Source organism: Paramisgurnus dabryanus, chromosome 8, assembly GCF_030506205.2.
Source record: "Paramisgurnus dabryanus chromosome 8, PD_genome_1.1, whole genome shotgun sequence".
Lineage (NCBI taxonomy): Eukaryota > Metazoa > Chordata > Actinopteri > Cypriniformes > Cobitidae > Paramisgurnus > Paramisgurnus dabryanus.
The window spans coordinates 13,422,027-13,438,530 of record NC_133344.1 but is presented as its reverse complement, the minus strand read 5'-3'; the positions used below and the strand labels follow the sequence as shown (position 1 = coordinate 13,438,530).

Genomic DNA, 16,504 nt, shown 5'->3' with positions numbered 1-16,504 from the left:
ATAGGTTGGAGTGAAGAGTAAATCATGATCATATAAAAATCTATATAGTATATTGCGTAGCTCTGGATGACATGCAAAAAAATTATTATGTCGTGGCCAGGGGCATAGCACTGGATCGTGGGCCCTATGCAAAGATACCCCTATATCACTTTTTTTATACCGGATAATGTAAAAAATTGTAATTAGTATTTTTTCTATACACAGGACATATGATTCAGTAACCACTTGTGAATTACTGCCTCGCAGCATTGAAGTTGTATAACATACAGAATTGAATAATATAATTAATTATTTAATATAATACAGGATACAATTACCCAGAACCATAAAATACATGTCAGATATTTATTCCTCTATTTAAATGATGTGCATAGTGAAAAGTACAAAGTAAAAGAGGAGATGGCAATCTAGTTATTTTTAAAGACGATATTAAAAACAATAATAAACAATATTATAATTTCTGTAAAATTAAACTTTGTTGTATAAGCATAAACAATTTATAGTTGTCTGACTACACTTTGTGGCTTACCTTCACACACATTCTCATCACCTGCAGTAAGATTTTTCGAAGGGCCTTTTTCTGTGTCTGTTTCTAGTGTTTAATGTGCTTAATCTTACTTATTTATAGTTTTGCCAGTTTACAATTATATATACCATTATTAATGTTAAATGTTGGACCACATCTGTAATGTTTTGATGCAAAAACACAGTGTGCAAACATTTTTTCTATTTATTTAATCTCTAAAGAACATCTAACACTTTCCGTGTTACTTCAGTGTTTAGTATATATGAACATTTATCACAGGCAATATATCATGTTTTAATATATCTATATCAGTCTGTCATATATGTCAAGTGGTGTATGTTTTATTACAAATTTTCATGATTCACTTGTCACATAACCCAATGTAACTCAACGTTAAACCAGCAGATGTCCTCAGTGTGCAATGTATCGACTGCTTTATAGAGTTAATAATTTTGGAAAGCGATGGGTTAAATTGAGTCTCGTTTCTCTTATGGTTAACTGATATTCATCTGCTGATAAAACAAATGTAATACGTTTATTTATTATTTGTTAAGTTTCGAAATTAATTCACTGAATCAGCAGCTTGTGCGCCCGTGACGTGGTATCCGTCGACCAATTAGAATCTTAGAGAGGCGGGCCCAGTTGTACCCCATTATTGCCAACTTCACTTTTTAGTTATAATGATAAACAGCACCGCCCAATAAACGCTAAATGAGACGAAAAATAATTTACGTGCCTGCAGAAACGTAAGTCGACTGGTGGGGGACATAAATTCCTAAAGGTAACGGAATCGGCTGCTTAACCAGTCCAGATTGAGTAGTGACAGGCACCGCCCAATAGAAAGTGAAAGTTATAAGAACAGTAGGGTGGTAAACTTTTGAAAATTGTAGGCTACAGTTCTGCACATAACATTGTATTTGGTGTATTAAATGACATTGAATCTTTGTAGTTTTTGCACATAGGAGCACACATTGATCCAAGGATGAAAGGACAGCTGGGCTGCGTTCCCCGAAACCTTCTTAGCTCTACGTTGTTCTTAAGTTGTACCTTAAGCTGTACCTTATCGTTAATACGTGTTCCCCGAAACGTTCTTAGTTACGTATCCCTTCTGTAAGTCATTCGTTCGGAAGGCTGGTCTGGAGCACTCTTAGCTATACCTTATCCCACTTGACTCCGCTAGGGGCCATGACTGTGATAAAAGTTTGTGTAGATTGCAGTCTATATAACTAAATATCTGTAAAAAAAAGTTGAAGTACACTCCGTGTTAAATTAGTTTTAAATTTAAAGAATAAAACATTCACATAATTAGACATCATTAAACTGATGGTTGTTAGATTTTGTATTACTTTTTTCCAAATAAACATCAGCTGCGGACTATTATTACAGGCTTAAGAAACTATAAAAAAAAAAGATTTTGGGTGGAGGAGTTGGTGAAACTATGGCAGGCAGCTATACAACGAATCTTACCCTTTCATTTGTGCATTTCATATCCGTTAATACTTTACTTTACCTGCTATTTTAGCTGCAATTAAACAAATCAAGTAAAAATCGCATGCCACGGGAGCACATTCATCACGAAATCATAATTGTTGATATTCCATAATATTATTATTGATCTTAAGTCGACTTTGCATCGAAGTTTTTTAATGTTTTCTAACTTTGAGGCAACTGCATGCCATATTCTTTATAAACACTCAAAAGAAACTGCTCCACTTGATTATCTACTGGTTGTATAGGTCAACAAATTTTCCACATTAAATCTAATCAAAGCTTAAATCTAAAGCAATCATAATATATATTTATATATCATATAATATATATTTTTATGTTATATTTAAGGTAAACAGCCAGGCGCGGCTCCAGAAATGCGTCCATTAAGCGTTATCCGCATTGTAAACGCGCTGCTTGCGCATCCAGTGTCCAAGCACAATAAATGCGTGAACTAATGAACAACAGTTTGTTTTTATATATTTTAAGTGTAATGCACAGCCAAGCCAGGTGACTTGCACGACCCACCTTTCCCCTGTGCAACGCATTTATTGGGAACCCCTAATATAAATTATCCTTTAAAGTAAAGGAATAATGGATGCATTGGAGCAGTTTATGCATGATACTTTTGGACATAAAGTTGCGGGTTTTGCACGCGTTTGATATAAAATAAAATATACAAGGTTTATATTTAGTTGTTTGCAGTTTGAAATATTTTTACAAGATATTCCTAATAAATGCAACTATTTCTGAAATGTTTCTTTAATAAAGAACACCACTATCTCATAACGCAGCGAAGTCCCTATTACATAAAGTGAATAATTGATTGTCGAGCAATCGATATCAACCTATTCAGCACCATCGCCATGGACAGCACCTGGTAACGTCGTACGTTAGAAAGAATCCCGCTAAGGTACAGTTCGGGAAACACGCCTAGAAAAGGTAAACCTGTAGTTAAGGTTTAACTTAAGAGTCTTCGTAGCGCGCTAAGAGACAACGTTATCGGGAAACGCAGCCCTGTTACTTTGTCTACTTTTCCAAGGTATTGTGTTTCTTTTCCTCTTGGATATTATTGGGCATTAGATTCTGACAATAAATGTTTCACATGCATTTTTTTTTTAACTATAATTAATATTTTCAATTGTAAAAATTGCTTTGCATTTGTAACAATTTGCTTTGTTTTAACCCATATACAATTGAATAAATCAGTTCATAATGTTTCATGTGCAAAAATGTACATCACTGTTTACAAAAAAACTACTATGGACCTGAATTAAGAATAATACAGGGGTTCTAAACTCAAATTTGCTGAGATTGATATCTTTGGGTCAATTTAACATTCAAGTACAACAAAAAAGCACAATATTTCTATAAAAGTACTTTCTAATCACATATAATTTTTTGTCATACTTAAATGTAGACAGTGGTTTCTATTCTTTTGTCCTTAATAACTCACTTAAACGTTGCACTAAACTAATAAATTTAATTTCTAATTCATTTATTTTGGATTTTTTGGAAAATGATTCCCAGTTTCATTTTCCACTATAACTATAAAGGTAAATGTGAAAAAAGTCTAAGAGACCCTAAACTTTTGAACATTAGTATATTAGTTATGTTGTGTAATCTAGAAAAAGCAATATAAACCTATAAGGGATTTATTAGATTCATTATATAAATAATTTTATCTTTTGAACGTTTATCCTTTGTACTTTTGCTAATCTGTGTACCTGATGGCTTAAACATTTTGGGGTGGCTTCCTGGACAGGGATTAGCTTAAACCAGGACTAGACGTTAGTTTAATTATGAAATATAACTAGTTTGAACAAAAATGCCTTACTAAAAAAAACATTACTTGTGTGCATTTTAAGGCAAGACAAAGGGCACTGATGTATTTAAAGACATGCAATTGCAAGTTGTTTTCAATTTGGACAGCTCTTACATTTATTTTAGTCTATGACTAGTCTAATCCCTGTCCGAGAAACCGCACCTTTTCCCACATATTGTTCAATTTGTGCTTATTAAATCTTTCACGCTCCCTACTGACATAACCCCAGGTGTCGCCAAAAGGTTCACCATAGTGCTCAAACGCAGCTGAAAGTGCCAGGTGCTCTAATAAAGCAAACTGTTGGTTTTTCTTCAGTTGAGTGCTTAAGTTGCTATGATAATTCTGTTATGATGCACCGGTTGGTGTGGTATTTGTCCCACCCTACACTGTGATTGAATGACTGAGTAAAAATTAAGATTGACAAGCTCAACTTTTTTAACTCTTGGCAACCGGTAAAAATGGTAAGCATTCACTGTTAAATGTAGATAAAACACAGAGCGCATAAATCCTCTCACAGGATGGCAACATATTTTTTACTCATCACTTCCATTGGAAACAACTGAAAAACAATGATGGCAGCAGGAAAAAAAGACTTAGGGGTACCCAGGGCCTTTGAAGCTCTGAGTTGACCCAAACTAAACGCGCTTCTCCTTCTTGTACTGTTGAGTTAGTTGTTTTTTTCCTATTCTGGGTGAACATTCAAAAGTTCTGACCATATCAACTGAGTGCTCAGTGACATGATATGATTGGCATGACATGCAAATGAGCTATTAAAGTGTGAACAAGCTTTTAATTTTTCATCGCTGTGATCGCTGTGTGTCTCCTACAGTGGAAAGTTAGTTGTGGTGCTTTATATAGAAATGAGAAAACAAGGAAACAAAATCATTGAAATAATTTTTTAGGCCATATTTTTAGTGAGCATGTTATTTTCATCAGTTGTGTGCCTTAAAGGGGTGGTATTTCGTGCATTCTGACTTATTAACACAGTTATAGAGTTGTTTCCTCATGGTAAACGTAGGCAAAGTGTCAAAAAAAGCAGTTGGCCGTGTTACAGAGTATTTCTGTGCTGAATGTACTTTACCAGGGTTCGTACAAGTTTCGGAAAGTTTTTTTCGATTACGGGTCCAGCTGATGTTTCAGGGGTTTCTATACGCATCACGTATCACACCACACCAACAGATTCCCTTCACAAATAGCCCGAGTCTAGACTGATAACAAGGAAACTCTTGCAAAGTCTCTCTCAGTTAAACATGACTTTACAGTAAACAAATAAGGCAGACGATGGGCATGAATTAATTCCATCAATATTATGTGGACCGATTTTTGCATTTCTGATTGTCTCTCTCACTTTGAAATGTGAGACAGCCATAAACTCTGTAATGTATATCAGTTATAAGGGCAAAGACAACAGTTTTGCTTTGGCTTCAGAGTAGGACAACATTACGTCATAACATTACTATAACATTACAAATTAGATTTTAACGTGTGTTACATTACTTTTTCTTTACATTGACTTCTTTTAATATGTATTTCAATTTACTTCCTAACCTCATCTTTTTTTTCACAGATTTTTAACCCAATTGTTTTTTTTTTCACAGTTTTTTGTGTTTTTGTGCTGGCTGATGTTTGGAAGGTGAAAGTGGAGCCTGAAATGAACGCGTTGGTCTCATCTTGTGTTGTGTTGCCCTGTTCATTCAAATACCCCGGAAAAACACAGCCCTCTGATCGAACGGTTGCTATGTGGCACAAAAAAGACAAAAATAATGAATATATCTATCATGAGGATCAACCACATGTCGAAGACAGTTTCAAGAAGCGCACCAGATTGGTTGGTCGACTGGGTGAATTAAACTGCTCATTGGAGATTGATGAAGTCAAAGGCCATGACAACGGCCCATTTTGTTTAAAGGTTGAATTACAGACAGGGACACATTCCTTTGTGAACAATTGTGTTCACCTTAAAATGATTGGTAAGCATTTCATAGCATATGAACCCTGGGAAAAAAACAATAGAAACTTTCACAGAAATTCTAATTGATTTAATGGTCATAATGGAAATGTTTTGGCTTTGATAAGAGCTATAATCAAAGGTACATATTGGTACCAAATGTCTATCTCTAAATGGTACATATTAGGACCTTTTAACTCTTTCCCTGCCATTGACAAGTTAACTCAATGACGAGTTTTACCGCTATTATCCACCACGCGCTCTTACGCAATTTATTAAACCTGGAAGCATCGCCCTAGGGCAGTGTAAATACATTTTGTAATAGTTTGAATGGTAGACAGCTGAAAAAAAAGTATAGAAACCATTAGAATTTCTATTGTTTTTCTCAGCAGATAACTTCTACATGCAGAATAATTTGTTAAAATTGTGACACTGTCTAAAATCCTGTTTTTTTACAGTATACTTTAATTTTCTATGTCATTCACAATATTTACTGTATAGAAGAAGCCCCACCACCAGAGCTGCATTTTGAGCAGTCTGTAGAGGAGGGTCATCCTGCGATCTTCAGATGCTCTGTCAGGCACACCTGCCCCTCCCATCAGCCCACTCTCACCTGGAACCACGATGGGAAAGAGATGGTGACCTATAAGGTTATTGGACATGGAAACTGGGAAGTTGAATCTGTTTTGACCTTCATACCCACAAAAGAGGACGATCACAAAGATATCACATGCACAGTCAAATACCATGGTGTCAAAACGCAGCATGAAACCAGACGTCCTCTCTTTGTGAAAGGTATAACAATAAAAGTGGATGTTATTTGATTGTAATAATGGATACATATTTTTTAAGTTTACTGCTTTTTTCTGAAGTATACTCCTTAATACATTAAAATTTAATTGTTTCTTAATTTAATAGCATATATTACACATATTTCATCATACCCTGTCATGTTTAGTTGCGTGAGTTCTTGGTTTGTCATAGGCGGTAAAGCTATGATGCTGTAAATTATGGGGCGTTTTTCCTGACAATATTTTAAAGGAACTGCAAATTTTATATGCAATTGTGTTTCCTACTTGTGAGTGTAAAAACTGTGACTGGTAATATATAACTAAATATACATAAAGAAATGCAGGGTTGGGGCGGACCATTAAAAACAAAATAAAAAACATTTATTAGGTTCAGATTTCAGATTTTATTAGGTTCTTTGATAAGGTTTAATTACGTAGTCCTACGTAGCAACGTAACTTGCGCAACGTAACTTGATATCCCCAAACCTCACGTGACAAAAGCGCCAAGCAGCTCGCACTGCCAGCCACAACAGCAAAACAAATGGAGAAATAAAAGTTAAGATGAAAGTCAAGGTGCGGGAAAAATTAAGGGTGGGAAATTGTGAATAGATAACACAAACGCTGCTTTGTAAATGTAAAAAAATTTGATCATTATCTTTGTTATTAATATGACCATCCTGGTTTCTGTGGTTCATAATGTATGCTGTTGCCAGTTTACAGGGCGATGTAATCTAATGGCTGTTTCTGAACATTTCTAGGCTAAAATACAGCCTAAATTCATTTTCATTACAAATGCCTAGTATGTCTATTTTAATGGTCACGGGTCGGGTTGTAAAAACTAGGCTTGTTTGATATGAGCAAATTCTGCGCAGAATCGATCACCGGAAATCACCGCGAGATGCTTGCTGGTTAGAAAAGTGTCCAAGGCTGCGTACAAAAACAAATAGTGTGACAGTACATACTGAATGAGATGAAGTACCTACTTATTGACCGTTAAAACAGTAGGTACTGTACAGTATGAATCCTGGTAGTATGAATAAGATTCAGACGTACTGTACTACATCCGAAATGTTGATACATCAGGTGACATACGTCGTCATCACATTATGTCATACCAGCGCGAATACAGTCACATCGCGGCTTTCCGCCATTTCCTAATATGAAGATGCCTCTTCTTCTTCGTTGGATAATGTCTCTCCTGAATTAGTTGTTTTAGTAGTAACTAAACTTACAGTAACAAGTAGTAGTAACTGTTTTTGGAATACTAGGAATTCGGACATACTACTCGCCTCGCCTACTGCTTTTCGCCTACTATATAGTATGGAAGTAGGCGGTTTTGGGCACAGCCCGAGTTATGTGCGACTTGCTCTGATGTCATGCTCAGTGTTGCCAATATCATCAAAAAGTTGATTTATTTCACTAATTCCATTCAAAAAGTGAAACATGTATATTATATTCATTCATTACACACAGACTACTATATCTAATGTTTATTTCTTTTCATTTTGATGATTATAAGGAAAATAACTAAGGAAACAAGGAAAACTAAGGAAAATCCCATATCACTTAAGACCAATACAAAGAAAAAGGATTTTTAGAAATCTTGGCAACTGAAAACTATGAACATGAAAAGCATGAGCATGTACAGGACTCAATACTTTTTGCCTGAATTACTGCAGCAATGCGGCGTGGCATGGAGTCGATCAGTCTGTGGCACTGCTCAGATGTTATGAGAACCCAGGTTGCTCTGATAGTGGCCTTTAGCTCTTCTGCATTGTTGGGTCTGGCATGTCACATCTTCCTCTTCGCAAAATATTTAATATAACCGGGACCTGTGAGTTGGAAAAAAGCCTGACACACGAATCAATAGTACGCCCCACGCCAGAGGAAGTGAAATAGCAAAAGGTGAATTGCAATTATGATTGAAATACGGCATTGTCGTAACTCGAAAGACAGGAAATTCAATTACAAATGGACTTTGCTTTTCAATTTGATATGTGGCATACATTGTATGTTCGTGTAAACAGAAATTGACATTTGTCAAATATTAAATGTCAAATATTATTTGACATTTGTCGTCCACCAACTTTGTATCACTCTAAATTCATATCATAGGGTTGTGATGATAAATTGCGTGTCCCATTAAAAAGACCTGTCAAAATCGATTCTTAATTGCAATACTACGATTCTGTGTTTCATGCGCAGCTTGTGTGTGTACTACGTCATTTTGGTCAGTTGAAAGTCCTTATAAATCTAAAATCACTATGAGTATGAGTCGTATATAATGTGCATTTAAAAAAGCAAACCTTGTAAAACAAAATCATTCAAAATATTCTTTATTATCACAAAAAAACGTGAAACAAAAATAAATATTCTTATCCACCTTATTTTCGAACGCTGAAGTAAATGAAGTGATGTATTTCCCTTCTTTGTGAGAGACGTCTTTTTAAATAGCGAGCCGGTAGAAAGCAGTGTGGTGGGAGCACGCATAAAACATGATTTAAACAGTTATGGTAAATATTTACTACACCTGCCATATGAACCAGTGGGGGGATGAAATTAAGAAGTGTCCTGATATTATATTAAGATGTATGAAGAGTTTCGTTGCAAAACGAGATAACTCGTTTCCCTCGCAATATGATTACAATTAGCTGTAGTGGCTCACCGGATGTCTTACACAAAGAAGCTTAAATATGCCAGTTCCCACATTTACGTCAAGAATAAGGTGGATACTTTTTCTGTGGCAAAAATGTTGTTTCTGCACAATATTCATTCATATTCAGTCATTGCCAAAAACCGCGCTTTTGCACGATTAATCGCTACAGCCATATTATATCGCTTCTTTTTCTTTTTTTAATGCCAAAGGTTATCTTGTTCACACATGGAAAATAATAATTTTATGGAGTAAATTATATGATTGTGATTTTAACAGAACAAGCAACTGTCAACCACATCCTGATTCCAGTTTTCTGTGGGCTTGGAGCTGCTTTTCTAACTGGAGGACTGTGTTTCTTAATCTTCAAAAGAAACAAGTAAGCATATTCCTAACCAATAAAAGTTCCCCTGACACTTTAATAAGTAAAACAGAGCCATTTAGTTGAATTTTTCAGTAAACATTATTGGATGGTTTCCCGGACAGGGATTAGACTAGTCCTAGACTAAAATATATGTAAGAGCTGTCCAAATTTAAAACAACTTGCCCTGACATATCTTAAAACACATCAGTGCCCTTTGTTTTGCCTCAAAATGCACACAAGTAATGTTTTTAGTAAGGTATGTTTGTTAAAACTAGTTATATTTCTGAATTAGACTAAAGCCTAGTCCTGGTTTAAGATCATCCTTGTCCGGGAAACCACTCCTATATAAACTATTTATTTATTACTGTTAAGTGCCATTCCAGCATCAATTGCTAGATATTTATGGTGAGAGAAATTGTTAATCTACACAGTAGGAAATGGCCATCTTAACCATATCCAATTCAACCTAGACTTGCATGTCTTTTGACAGTGGCTGGAAACCTGAGTACCTGGGGAACACCCACATTGACAAATCGACGCCTCCTGACTCAGCCAGGGCTAAAAATAAGGACCTCTTATATATCAATCAACCTGACTATTTTAACTTTTTATAAAAAGATGAAGAGTTTGATTCCAAAACGAGATAACTCAGATTTAAACATTTTGTCAAAACGTGTATTATTATGTTATCATGTTTTTATGTTTCGTGTTGTGCTACTTAGCTGTGTTTGTTTAGTTATGAAGGCTTAAATCAAAACAAACCAACTGCAGTTTGATTGATATTAACTGGAATGCAACTCAACAAATAGGATTTTTGTAAAAAAGTAATCTACTTGCTGCTGTGTTTGCCAGCATTGTACTGTAAAATTACACTGGGTTATTGGTATTTGAATTAACATCATCATGCTTTTTGTTAGCTACAGCATACAACTGTTATTTAATAGCATAATACTGTTTTTGTTAGCTACAGCATAAAACTGTTATTTATCATCATACGGTATAGCTTATTTACAGTTCATACTAGTCACAAATCCATTATTTTAAGTGTTATTATACCCTGCATTTAATTTTTGTCTAAGTGGATTACATAAAACAATAAAAGATTATTTTTTTGTAAATCTTTCAAAATAAAGTGAAGTGTCTACGATAAAAACACTAAGACAAAACAGGAGTGTGTTTGTTAAAATTGTAAATTGTACAATTGTAAATTAAGATGCAAACATACAACTTAGAAATAGTTTGGAAATATAAACTTTGAAATCTTTACCAAGCGATTAAAACATATTGCTGTGCTGGTTGTTTTGTATTTACTTAGTTTTAACATTTACAGCTACGCTTGTAGTGCTATGTGAATCAGTGCAACTTTTGTCATGCATAATTGTTAAAGATTGGGGTAAAACAGTACAACATGAAAACACATGATTTTTTGCAACAGGGGAGGTGAGTGGGGTGTGGAGGGAGTCCAGCACAGGCAGGCAGCTATCCGGTCCTGCAGCCATTTCGGCGCTGGTCACAGACCAGCTTGTCAGACTGGCGGTACAAAGCGGCGAAAGCATGAGCTTCTCTATGATGTAATCCATATTGCGGGTCATTTCCAAGTTGTTATCCATAATGTGGTTAATAGTCCCAGCCTGAGTGCTGACCGCTCTGCCCACTGCTTCAATCATGCCGGGCAGCCTTATGGGGCCTTGGACAGCTGTCACCGTCTTCTTAATTTCTCGATAAACCAGGGCAATGCCTAATCCAGTCAGCAAAAGGCTTGTTATCATTGTTCCGAATAGATGGATATCTTCAATGTCCTCCACGGAAAGAGCCGCCAGACACACGACCCCTTCACCTCACCCACGCATCCATTGTGTAGCAAGCTGCAAAGTTCCGGCAGGGCAGACAGGTTCCCTCGAACCCAAGTTTCTCGTCGAGAAGACGGTGTCAATTGCTTTGAGAGACCAGTTTATCAAATCCATGACTTTTAGTTTGGAGAGCAGTGCGGAGAGAGTCTCTCAAAGTTATAAACATAAGACTAGATGAGTGGGGGGAGCGAAGCAGGGAAGGTAATGGTGAGGAGATATGTGCATATTTTTAAAAGTTTTTTATTAGATGAAATGACTATTGTGTGAGGTCTTCAAAAAGTTTTTTGTTTTATGTTTCTAAACATTCAGGATTGTGATATGATTAGAATTGTGTGTTAGGAACATGAGTAAAGTTTACTAATACTTATTTCGGACACACAACATATGTTTGATATAGTTATTGTTACAAACATAAAACCTGTGCATGCCTTTATAATAGTTGTACGCACGCACAGTGATACATTTTGATGATTGTGTAAACGAAATAATATTACATAGTAAATAACGGATAAAAGTGTTGACATTAAAACAATGTTGTCAAAGGTTTTGAATGTAAATGGCTGTTTTTATGAAATCGGTGCATCAGGCATACAAGAAACCCCTAAAAACCCCTCTTCATCATCGTGTATCTTAAGAAGATAAAAAGAAAAAAGTTGACATTTAGAAATCAATACATGAAAACAAACACCTAAAGCATAGTTTTTGTTGAAGTATATAATTATTGATCAATATTGTTTGTTTACAAAAATTGGTGTGATAAGTGAAAAATCAAATAAAAACTTTCGAAAACTAAAAAAAACAACATATAATGTTTGATGATTCATTGTCGTCTTTGTGAATCATGCCATAAAATGAATGATCTTAATGATCAAATATGTTTCAGTTTACCATTGTTTAAATACACTCAGGTTTAGCGTGGTGTGTACATTAATCCAAAACACCACATGGAAATGTAAAGTCTGACATTTTTGGAAACCGCTGATGATAATGTTGAGATCATGCCTGTTTTATAAATAAATTAATGTGTGTTAAAATATTCTTAAAATCATATTGACTATTTATATTATCATACTGACCAGAATTAAGATCAGGTCATGCCTGTGGGATTCAGCTTTTCATACTAACGCATGTGACCTTTATTTTTACACCACCGAAAGATATAAGGAAAGGGCAAATGTAATTTCTATTAATGTTTACGTTTCTCTGTGCATAATCGAGAAAACATATAATGATAAAAAACATGAACAATGTCACACGTTGTCTGAACAAGATGTCTAAATGTCCTAATGACTGCATCTAATGGTAACATTACTGACATTAAGACACAGAAATCATGTATAATTGTTTTTTTATGTAATCGGAGCATCAAAACATACAAGAAAACACAATGCATAATTAGTGAGAAAACCTTGAAAACCCTAAAGCAAAGTACACAATTATTGATAAATATTGAAGCCACATGAAATCAGTTTTTTTTTATATGTTTCAGGCTACATCCAGAGGTGGTTTGAAATCCTTTATAAAATATAATTTCCGGAAATCCACTGCAGTCTGACCGCCCTGAACGCATTTGTGTAGCTTTTCGGTTACGTCAGGCTGTCACGTCATATAAAACACGTCAGACGTCGAGACAGATTGTCTTGCCAGCGTGATGTCATTGCCGTAGAAACAGTGCAGATAATCCGGGAAAACGGCTACAGGACGCACAGATCGGATCTTAACAGTTGTGAAACACAATGTGGACAGTGATTCTGTCAAATTAGATATGCACCAAAATCTAATTTGGACTGACAGTTTGAACAAGGTAGGCTGCAAACAGCAGGGAACGTGTCACACTTCACGTGTTGTCGGTTTCAAAGAAGCAAAAAAATCTTCATCATTAGATGAACTGTTGGCCAATTCCTTAGTGTGGTCCAAAGGCTCCAGAATAAATAACATTTAAGTTAAACTGGCCATCAGCGCAATTCAATTGGTTTGATAGAGCAAGGGAAAATAAATCTCTAAAATAAAAGTACTTTTTTTCTTACAAAAATGTAACTAAGTAAAAGTACTGATTTTTAATTGTACTCAAGTAAAGTAAAAATCCCCAAAAATAATACTTAAGTACAGTAATCAAGTAAAATTACTCAAGTACTTTACACCTCTGATGATGTGAATTAATATTATTGCTGCAATAGTGTGCATGATGCGTTTTACTTCTGTATATTTCTAAGGTTGTAAAATTTGAGATACTGATGTTTTATTCTCTAAAATAAAGTTTTTTTTTTCAGTTGCTAACAAGCATTGTTTAATACTGAAACCACATTTACAAGATTCTTCACACAGTCGCCATGGCTACCAGCATAAATGTTGGCCAAACAGTTCATCTAACTCAGACCATAACACTGGCAACAATTCTTATTCAGAAAACACACATTTTATTCACAACACACTGACCTAAAAAAAACACTAACAACAGCAATGAATTACATGAATTATATATTTTTTTAAAGTGCACCTATTTCATTGTTAAAAACAATGTTTTGTGTATTTGGTATAATATAATGTGTTTGCATGGTTTATGGTTAAAAAAAACACATTGTCCCTCATTTATCAAAAATGCGTACACCAAATTTCCAGCGTACACCTGGCGTACACCCAAAACCACGGTGACTTTGAGATTTATCAATATTGAAGTTGGCATACGGCACGCTCAAATTCTACGCCAGCTCAGGAGGGGGTGTATGCATGTTTTGAGTTAGTGCGGAAATGCGCAGGAACACAATTCCTAACACCCCAAAACTCACTGACAAACTAAAATATATGATATATTATGACCCACTGTAAAAAACCCAAAACATAGTAATTATAAACTTCATTGTTTATTTTTATGCAACATGGACTTTAATGTTTAATTTGTGAGACTTTACCAAAGTGTCACAGGGTGACTATTGTAGGGCGGAACCAAAAGCAGCGGAGATTGGTTCCACCTGAAGATAGTTTCCGCCGTACTTCATTTTATGAACACCTTTTTACTTCCTGGTTTCCATGGCAGATCAATTTAGGGCTTATTAGAAACAGTTGTGGAGAATTAAGGTGGCAACTCATAATTGGAGGAGGTGGTGAAGATGGGACATAAATAGATCTGTTAGAAACACAAGAGGAGAGTTGGATTTCCGGGGCGAGTGCTGCTCTGCCAAGGGCAGACGACAACCCACACTTCCTGAGAAGAGCCTAGAGCACCGTTGATCTGGGGATCGCTTGGAAAGCGAGCGGAAAGAGTGCGGGGCCGAGAGAGGCGAAGGAAAGGAGTGTGCTGTATAGTACAGGAGCAGCGGTTCCTGTTGTGTTGTTGTGTGGCCACGGAAACCGACCCGGTGGAGAGAGAGTGGAGGCCTAGGGAGAATCTTCATAGAAGGAGCAGAGTTCGATAGTGACTGAGTGAAGGACGTATTAAGGATACAAGCGACTGAGTTAAGTACGTAACGAATACTTACAGTTGTGAGGTGGATGTGCTGTCATGTGTTGACGTTGGTGGAGCAGCGGTATTGAAGAGTCTTCATTGAAGGCCTCGTCGAGGACGAGGTTACAGTGGCGGGTAAGCTAAACCGGAAAGCAGAACAGCAGAGCGTCATCCATAGTGTGAGTACCCAGTTCGTTGCTCATGAAGTATTAAGGAGATTTCCTCACCTGATGCGTGTTGTGAGTTTATTACTCAGTGAGCGGCCCCACTGTGGAGAGAAGAGTGGGTGAGCCGGGAAATAGTACTGGAAGGCCACTGTGTCGTGAAGTACTGGTAAATGCACGTGAGTACCATCGTACATTATAGCCAGTGATACTGAAGAGGGTATATTACCTGACGTGTGTTGTGGAGTTTAGCACACAGATTTGCGGCCCCACTGTGGAGAGAAGCGTGGGCGAGCCGAGGAGTATAATCAGGAGTACACACAGGAGGTTCGGCTTTCATCATTTAAGCACTTTTTCCCCCCCTCCGCTAAGAACTACGCCCAGCCAAACCACACGACGAACCCGGATCAAGTTTGGCTCCGTCCTTAGTCACGAAGAGTGTGAGGAGTGCTGTGGGTGAGTCATTGTCTTTATTGTGTGTGAGTGTACATTTAAGCTTGCAGAGGAGTGCTGTGCTTGTGTCGACAGGAGTCACTACAAACCAGAGGTGTCGTGAGGAGAGAACAACCCGCTGAGGTGTTTTGGGACCTCCTCGGTGTGGAAATAGGAGGAGCGTGACCCGCGACAGGGGCGGTCCGCTTCTCCGGCCTGTGACAAAAGCATTTGATTTGTAGGCATATGTATTCCTTCAGTTGCGAGCCTGTGCGCTTTACCTGACGTTTCAGGGCAAAGCATGTGAACGGAGCTTAGCGGGAGCGGAGCGTTTAGCGGTGCGGTAATATCACCATCAGAGGGCCTTTCTAAAAATTCCACTCCGCTCGCTCATTACGACGATCAGCACCGCTCGCTCAACCCAGAACGCACTTTGATAATTTGCTAGTTTGAGAATCTGTGAAAACGTCTAGCAATAAGTTATGGAATTCAAGCCTTATACATAAATGTAAAGTAAAAATCAAAGTTAAGATTGAGCAGGGAGAAGAAATTGAAATGGAGTGTGGAGAGACTGTAAGAGTTAGCAAATATTCGATGATAAATAAAGACATGATGGTGAGATGCTTGTGTTGAATTTGATAATGATGACATGCGGAAAAAATCATGGCCACGAATTTAGCCTATCTTTTATAAATTATGGACACAAATTAACAATTATTTTTCTTAATTAGTCTAAAGTATGGCCATAAATTTAGAATTCGTTTCCAATATTCAACAGTTTGTTCCTTGAAATGAATTATTATAATAATTCATAATTAATATTACAATTATTATTACTTCAAATTATGAATTAGCCTAGTAAAACATGTGGATATCGTGGAAACAAATTGTTAATTTGAATTATATCCGGAGCTCCGTATCAAACTGGATCTAAGATATAGCTAACAAACAACTGTATGTTGAACACATGACAGAAGTTACTACAACATTTTTAAATCGAAACCGAACCGAAGCATTAAGC

General features: G+C 36.4%; 1 protein-coding gene across 1 annotated transcript; it reads left to right on the top strand.

Annotated features, from left to right (window-relative positions):
* The first annotated feature begins 1,372 nt into the window (after positions 1–1,372).
* Positions 1,373–10,720, top strand: LOC135770330 (sialic acid-binding Ig-like lectin 14). The gene is made up of 6 exons (XM_065280045.2): positions 1,373–1,523; positions 3,035–3,056; positions 5,438–5,809; positions 6,289–6,582; positions 9,511–9,610; positions 10,086–10,720. The coding sequence occupies exons 1-6, from the start codon at positions 1,509–1,511 to the stop codon at positions 10,207–10,209; spliced, it is 927 nt and encodes a 308-aa protein (XP_065136117.1). The 5' UTR covers positions 1,373–1,508; the 3' UTR covers positions 10,210–10,720.
* The last annotated feature ends 5,784 nt before the right edge of the window (positions 10,721–16,504 follow it).